Source organism: Theobroma umbraticum, unplaced genomic scaffold, assembly GCF_002168275.2.
Source record: "Theobroma umbraticum cultivar Fairchild unplaced genomic scaffold, ASM216827v3 scaffold_147.0, whole genome shotgun sequence".
NCBI lineage: Eukaryota > Viridiplantae > Streptophyta > Magnoliopsida > Malvales > Malvaceae > Theobroma > Theobroma umbraticum.
The window spans coordinates 619,728-628,098 of NW_018397259.1; the positions used below are offsets into that span (position 1 = coordinate 619,728).

Here is an 8,371-nt window from a genome sequence, read left to right on the forward strand (position 1 = left end):
GTGAAATGGACATGATGTGGAATTAAGTGTTCCACGGTTTAAAAGGTCTTTCTTTATGCTTTTTGAAATGGGAAATGCCTAAGAGCTTTACACCTTTCCATCCTTGGCTGCTTTCGGCGTCTCCAACCTTGTTCAAAAGAGTTGAAGGCAAAATTGTTATTGATTGACTCAATATTTTTGTAATTAATTGTTTAAATTTTATATGCATCTTATATATTATTGCGCGATTTTTTAACGTGTAGATTTAATTTACATCTATTTAATAATAAAGATCGTTTGTAGATTACAATAATATTTTTTTACATATATATTTAATAATATTTTATGTGTGCATACACGTGTGCCAGTCAGTTTTTGATTAAAAAAAAGTAATAACGAAGTGTTGCTTGGGTGACCTCCAGCTTCAAAACAAGGAGCTTGATACAAGTGACATGATTAAAAGACGCCTTAAATAAATTAGATCAGATGTCAAACTCACAAATGTGACATATAGATATGTAACTTAAATTGAAAAACAAAATTCTGATAAATTGAATTGTAGTCATAAGAAATCAAACTTTTGAGAGTCAATGTGCTATGTTTTGATTGGCTTAGTGAACAAATGCTCAATGAGCTTACAAATACAACAAATAACAAAATGTGTATTACAGACACATTTGAATTTCTCACGAACAGCTACTGAACTAGGCAAAAAAGGAAAAGCAAAAGGGCTTGAAACTAAGCTTCATGATGTTGAGTGAGTTATGAGTTATGTTGTGCGTGTGTTCATGTGCTTGGCGCCCTCCTTTATCTATAAGAAATCTATCAATGGTTGCCTCTCACCTTTATAGTAACTGAATCTTCTAGCAACTCTTTGTTTTATAGCTGAACAAATTGAAGCAAGTGATGCTAATGTGCACCCAAAAAACACCAGGCAGTCAGCTCAACTGATTGAATTGAAACCGGTCACTTGTCCAATCCTAAACATATTATTTCAGCCCGGTTAAACATTGGCCAAAGATAAGGACTATCTTTAAGTCTGACTATTGCAGCTACTGCATGTTGATACAAGGACAATCTTTACAGTGTCAACCAAAAGTAAATGCAAATCATAGTAAAATTTCCTGCCAAAAAACTTGATGACACAAATACAAGTTGCCAACTGCTAAAAACTGGTTACTAGTAGTAATACCTTGTTGAAGTCAGGATTCCAGACTCTGCCACATTAGCAAACCTTCAGCTTGACAAAAAGCTAGGAATCAACTCGGCCAACTTGTTACCTCAGAAAGGACTCAGCCAACTTGTTCGGTAAAGAATCACAGAATTAATATTAATTCCTTAAAATCAACCATCCACAACACCCCGATCATCATCATGGGCACTAAAATCGTCAGAGGCATTAACAATAGGAATTGTTTCGTTCAGGCAGTTCACTTCACTGGTATCATCATCACCATATTCAGATGCCGAGCTAGCATCCATTTCCTTCTCTGGACAATCAAGCTGCACACATTCAGCTACTCCAGCACTGTGATTTTCTGAACCAAGGATTCTATGTGGAAGTGTCAAGTCTTCTTTCTTCACAACATTGAGCACAAACCCATTAAGGATCCTTTCAGGCTGCAGGAGATCACCTTCAGTCACCATAATGCTAGAACCATTAACAGGGGTTCTGTTCCCCAAATCCCTCTGATCAAACTCATATTCTGAACCTCTATCTGGTGTCATCACCCTAGAGCTGTGACCAAAAGGATCCCTACCTCCCATCTGAAATCCAGGAGAACCAGGATGAGCCATCAGACCTTTATTCACTTCAGCATCAACATCTAGATTTTGGACAAAATCGATGAACAAATTTGCAGAAGTAGTCCTCATCAACGGACCACCAGACCTTGTCCAAGAATTCAAGTCTACACTTTCAGACTCACTATCACTTCCATCATGCGTACTACGATGGGCTCGCAAATTTCTACTAGAAGGTGGTATTCCTGTGGAACCACCTACTCCTTGATGCAAAGATGAATTAACTTCTGTAAGATCTTCTTCAAGGGAGCCTGTTGAGTTTTCTCGTGCAATGCAATTCCAAGAAGGAATTCTTTTTGAAGCATTGAATCTGACTGTGCTGGTTAGGCCATGAGATGAAGCAGCAGCTCTGTCAGCACTCCTTTTAAGCCTACGCATGTGATTAAGAATTGCAACACACTCATCAAGGGCAAGCTCAATGCCACAGTTTGCTTTTATAGCAGAAAGCTTCTCCCAAGTGCATCTTCTCCCTTGGTTGGTTGCTTTTTGAAGCTCCAGATGAGATGGGTTCTGTATAATTTTTGAGTACTGAAATAGATATAACCATGAAAAAAAACAGCCAGTCAGTCACCATGGAAAAGATTATTCAAAAATATACATATTAAAAACAGCATAGATAGCCTCAGTTAATACATAACCTGCACTACTCTACTCATTTCTCAAAATAAATACAAATCTAGCTTTCAACACTAATCACCAGTGCTCAAGGATTAGACAATTTTTTACTTGAATGCCAACAAAGGTTAGTCTCAAAATGATTTTGCACATACCTGAGCAAGCGTGGCTGGCATAACAACAGTAACATCACCCTCCCAATCTTGAGCAAATAACTTGGCAAGTCCCCCCAAAGGAAAGCCCAGTTCAAGTATCTGATGACATCTATGTTTTACTTCCAGCTCAGTGAGTTGAGCAAGCTACAATTAAAACAATAAAATTAATTTATTTTATTTCATTACACCAATAATAAGACAAGAAAACAGAAAAGGATTATGTAACAACTAACAAAATACTAATACATATAATTCCTTAAATCCTTTGTCCAGAATTAAGCCACAAGCATTTTATTTGTTTCAGCTCTATTTATTACACCATGACAGATAACTTGGAAATAATATGTAACATTGTACATTCAGAGCATTTTGTTCTCACAAAATGCATTACATACAAAATGAAATTCTAAAAACGACTCCATACACATCTGAACATTTGACTTAGAGATTGGTGCATGATCCCCCTACTCAAAGAGCAGTGTTGGAATCCCTCCTTCCGCAAAATAAAAAGGAAAAAATGACTCCACACCACCACTGTATCATATTAAAGCAGCTTTTGTCTACACAGCTTGTGTGACATCACTCTGTAAATTATAAGATTAGTTGCTTCGTAAATCATTAGGTCCATATATGTGGGATCGTGTCTATGGTCAGTGCTCCTTTGCATGTGTGTAAGTGTGTGCGCTTGCATAATCCTTTGGAACTGGCCCTGTTTGGAATTGTGTCTGGGGAGCAAAATGCCCGTGTGGACCTTAAGAACAGTGCCAAACAAGCTTCAACTTCCAACTCAAAACAGCATTTACCGACAATGCATGACAGAAGTTAAAATTCTTCAACCATTTTAAATGGTGGTAAATTGTGGCTTTTTTTTTTTCCTTTTGTTTAAAATGATAACATTTACATAGAAAGAGTAAATTCCTTTTAATTGCAACATCAGTTATGCACATTCTTTTATAATTATTTCCTTGAAAATTAAAAATAACTTTGCAAGGAAATATTACAAAGAAACAACATTAATAATTAAATTTTAAATGATGACAAGTACATTCAGCACCTTGTCTCTTTTGAGCAATTCATCTCACAATAATTCCAAACACTCAGATTGCAAAAACATGCTCATCGCAACTTTTACTGTTTTTAAACAGTAACAACAGCGCCAAATTAGGTCTTAGCCAAGCTGAGAAGTTTAGATAGCTGTTGGCGGCAGCCACCTTCAACTTGAAGATGGTTATAGTTTCTCATTGGCCGGTCAAACACTTCTCATTACATAGTTCATTTAAAGTATTTCTGTTTCATTAAACAAAATTCTGATGGAAGATGATTTGAGGCTGAAAAGGATAAATAATAGTACTTCATTCTCTTATGCCCCTTGATACCAACCATCACTTCTTAAAATCTTACCAAAAAAGAAAGATCTATCCTGGGTGGAGAAGTAACTTAGCAGTCATCAAACACCAAAAACTAGTTTACAGAAAATGGTTTTATATGACAACTATGCTACCTTGTAGCTTATATTATATAGTAAAATATATGCAAAAGCACAGAAAAACTCTGCAAGTCAGGCTATGGATGCATTTTACTAAAAATTTTAACAAGGTAAAGTTCATTAATTACAACTCAGCTTCAAAAAGATAGTTGCCCCGCTACTGCATTCAATCCAAGGGATATCCCTCTACTCATGAACTAAAAACAAACTCACTGTGTATGTCTATGCATACAAGAGAAGCTAGAAGGTGGAGGTTGCAGAGATTTTCATTCATGTCTCAAAACAGACCGTTACACTGTTGGCTTATAAAATTATTTTTTTTAAATAAAGGCAGAGAACAAATAAATGGCATAATAACAAGAGTAAACGTAAAGCAGCATAAAAGATTCTTTCTTTTATTAAATGTGAGTCAATTTAAACATACCTTGGCAGCGAAGTCACCACCAAAGGCTCTCACAAACTCCTTCAACCTCAACAATGGTGCAATGTGAGGATTCGCCTGACTCACAATGAAATGATTTACATTAAACAGCTCCTTCAGTTGCATCATAGGCAAATCAACCTCCAAGCTGCCATCCCTCCACCGACGTGCTGATGTGCCAGAGCCCTCCTCAGGATCCAAATTAAAGGGTGGATGGTAAGGAACAATTTCTCCGCTCCTATCTTTAGCCATTAGCTCCTGGGCTTCAAAAAGGCCAGGGAAGGCACAAGACGCAGTTACTGCACTCCATATGACAACATGAGGTGAAGTCAAGTAATTAAGGCATCTAGGTGGCTCATGCTTCCTTGGAGAACAAACTGTTATCCCAAGAATTCGGCCAGTCATATCATATGCTTCTTGAAATGTAAGATTACTGGTGAGGTGCCTTAACATCCATTGTAACTGCCTGATCTCATGAACAGCCCCTTGTCTCATGACCCTCCTAACAACTGAAAAAATTCCACCCAGCTGATCAAAAAATTTAAATGAGCTCCAAGAGTAGTCAAAGAAACTTTGCAGCTCAGGCCACGATTTAGTGGCAACAACCGAACACATAATGGATCCTACACTAGAACCAGCAATTATCCTGGGCAAAAGCTTATGTTCTACCAGTGTTTTAACTACACCAATATGAAATGCTCCAAGGGAAGCACCCCCACTTAAAAGCAAAGCAGTTCTACCAAACGCATGCCTTGTTTCATGCATAAAAGAAAGCTTCTCTTCCAGTGAGAGCTCCTCCGAATCAGAGTCACAAACCATTCTCAACTGAGTCGAAACCTCATCAATGTATTCCTTGATGAGTTTAGGCACGTAAAGCCTACCTTTATGAAGTTCAGGATTACACATATTACCAAGATTTCTGATAAGATCAGCTCTCATGCAAAAGATTATATCTCTAAGAGATCCATCTTGGCGACGGTGCCGGAGCTCCTGAAGCTTGTTTCTCACAAGTTCCTCATCATAAAGATCTGATTCATTCATCTTCGGGGTCTCTTTATCAAGCATCTTAGCAGCATGAGCCCACTCTTCATATGTCAATGCAGTTCTCATCATATTTCTCCAAAATTTCCTTCTATAAGCCATCTCAGCCCTCAATTTTACATTTGTGTATCGTTTCAACAAAAAAGCAATAATTGTCACCATAGCCAATATCCCTTGTGGGTTTCGGGGATGCAACCATGATACCAATGGTGCTAAGAAGTCCTTACATCTATAGATGAAATGCAACAACACATGAAAGATTTGATGCCTCAAATGTGACAGTGACTTACAGAACAGGATCCTAAAAGCAATGGTCCGACCGATGATTGTTGAAGGACCAATCGAAAATGAATCAACACTGGCCTCGTTACTTATATCCATATCTAGTTTACAATGAAAATTTCTGTGCGGGGATGGCTAGCTATGTTATCAGCCAAGTTGCTTGACAGACAAATACAGAAACAGAGAAAGTTGAACTAGGAAGATTTAGGTAGTCCGTTGGGCAACAAATTTTCAGAAATTGAATGAAGAACTAAGATGGAAAAAATGAATATAGACCGTATTCCCTTCCTTTTGCAAGAAAGAACAAAGAAAAAGAGGAAGTGGTCCTAATGGATTTGTTCACAAACTTCAATTTGATATCACTAGATCAATGAAAAACTGATCCAATAAGCCTAATTTCACCAGCTGCTAATGTATCTATGCTTAAAGCCTTAGCTATCCTCTTCTGTATAACATTCAAAGGAAAGAGAAAAAGACAAAAGCTTTCCTGAAATCTATTAAAATCAGCAGAAAGAGAGATGCCAATTGATAGAAAAAAAATTTTCGAGGCAAAGCTGTTTGAACATATTATATCATGAGATATGGATAAAAGTAAAAGTTTCCAACCTCTTGACCTGAATTTCAACAACTTTCCGAGTATCTACAAAACAAGCAACTCTAATTACCAACAAAGAACCAAATTGTCTTAATAATATCTACGAAGACAAATCAAAGAAAACCCATAACTCCAATTCCCACCAGCAACACAAGAATCAAAGGTTCAGCTCGGTCTTCCTTTTTCCCACAAGAATCTAAGCAAAACCCAGATACCCAAAAAATAAAAAGCCTCTAAAAATGACTATAATCTCACATTGCCAACTCTAACCAAACCAATAAACAGAAAAATAAAAAGGGTTTTCCTTTGGCAATCCAAAAATTCCGATTGGTAACCAAAGAAAACCCAGAAGAACCAAATATATTCGCCAAAAGGCCAAAACTAATACAATGAAAAAGAAAAAGAGTTAACGTAGCGGGTAAATATAAGAAGCAAATCGAAATTATGGGGAAATATCGGGATCCGTGAAGAGATAAAGATACCGATATGAGCCAAGATGCTGGATAAAGTCGGTGATGGTAATAATATGCAAAGGATAAGGGAAATAAATAAAGATTCTGATCGTTGGCCCAACTTTCTATTTATAGAAAATATGTATGCATAATGCAATAAGTTTGGAAAGGAACAAGCTTTGATCGAGTTTAAGGCTGTTTTGTGTAAACGACACTGCTTTTCTTGCTTTTGCTTGCAAGATAATACAATTTTTCTTTACTTTGAATTTTGTATGCTTTGCCTTTTTGTTTCGAACACTGAATTTGTCAACCATAGCCTTCACTGCGTTATCCTACTTTTCACCTATCAAATCATGGATTTGTTATTAAAAGCGCACATTTACCCAAAAATTGAAAATTCAACCAATTAATAACTTGATTTAAATTAACATAAGTACTAAGCATTTGACATATCTTATCAATTGAAGTTCAAAACATATACTATTAATATCAAAATAATAAAAAAAATTTAACTAACAACATTTAACCCATCTTTAATTATAAAAATTTATTTGATTTAAAAAAATATAACAACTTCATTAATTATAATTAAAAATAATAATTTTTTAAAATAATATATAACTTTTAAAAATATATATTATACCGAAACAAAAATTCAACCTATTAAGTTGTCACGTGGTCTGAATTCTTGGTCGAAATCTTTGAGTAATGATTGAATAAAACTGCCAAAAAGGCCAAAAAAAAAACGTGATGGATAATGCGAAATAGAACAGGTGAGCGAAACGTGGCGTCTAATCTTCCAGTTCCAGATCCCGCACGCTTTATAAGACGGGTCAAATTTGCGGCTTTTGCTTTCCATGTAACAACAAAATAGACAAGTGTGGTTCGGAGAAACTCTTCGGCATTAAACTCAAGTCAATGTACTTAGATAATAAAATATAATATTCCCCTCAAGCTTTGGTGGGAAATAAGCTCATCCCATTGGCTTAGTTCCTATAATATCTTTCTTATCTTGAAAAAACAACCATGTTAATTATCAAATCGAATTTAAACTATTTATTTTTTATTTTTATTTTGATTGTTAACAATTTTAAAATACACTTAATCCCATCAATTACAAGAACACTCTTTATCCTCTTGGAAAAGTAATTGATCTAAAATTTTATTTATCAAAAGGTTAAAACTTAAGTCTAACCTTGTACGATTTAAAACTCTAAAAATAGAGATTTAAGTAAGTTTATAAGTCATGAGCTCACATTAACTTTGAAAATAGAGATTTAAATAAGTTTATAAATCATGGGTTCATATTTGTGACCTAAAAAACATGCTTGATAAGTGGTGAAAGATCCATATTTATATATTCAAAATAGTTTTAAACTCTAAAAATAAAAATTTAAATAAGCTTATAAATCATGAGTTCACATTTGCAATCCAAAAGACATACTTAATAAATAGTGAAAGACTTATGTTTATATACTCAAGGCTCACTTCATTTTTTATTGATGTTGTAAAGGAAAGAGATTTTTGCACTAGTTCGAGTTT

At 35.4% G+C, this 8,371-nt stretch overlaps 1 protein-coding gene across 2 annotated transcripts; it reads right to left on the reverse strand.

Annotated features, from left to right (window-relative positions):
• Positions 1-496: 496 nt before the first annotated feature.
• On the reverse strand, positions 497-7,064 carry SDP1 (Patatin-like phospholipase family protein). Of its 2 annotated transcripts, XR_016351140.1 has the most exons (4): positions 4,463-7,064; positions 2,553-2,696; positions 1,172-2,310; positions 497-959 (listed from the first exon to the last, which is right to left on the reverse strand). XR_016351140.1 is itself a non-coding variant. In XM_021426081.2 (3 exons), exons 1-3 carry the CDS (start codon positions 5,879-5,881, stop codon positions 1,324-1,326), a joined length of 2,550 nt encoding a protein of 849 aa, XP_021281756.1. In that variant the 5' UTR covers positions 5,882-7,064; the 3' UTR covers positions 497-1,323. The 2 variants fall into 2 exon arrangements, 1 of the variants encoding a protein (XP_021281756.1); XM_021426081.2 differs by having other exon boundaries at positions 497-2,310.
• Between the last annotated feature and the right edge of the window lie 1,307 nt (positions 7,065-8,371).

Bases quoted from the DNA above. Each gene is read 5' to 3' on its own strand.
- SDP1 (XM_021426081.2), bottom strand. From the start codon at position 5,881: ATGGATATAAGTAACGAGGCCAGTGTTGATTCATTTTCGATTGGTCCT. The intron at 2,697-4,462 runs GTATGTTTAAAT...TTTTAATTGTAG, and splicing joins GTGGTGACTTCGCTGCCAAG to CTTGCTCAACTCACTGAGCT. The intron at 2,311-2,552 runs GTATGTGCAAAA...TATCTATTTCAG, and splicing joins TGCCAGCCACGCTTGCTCAG to TACTCAAAAATTATACAGAA.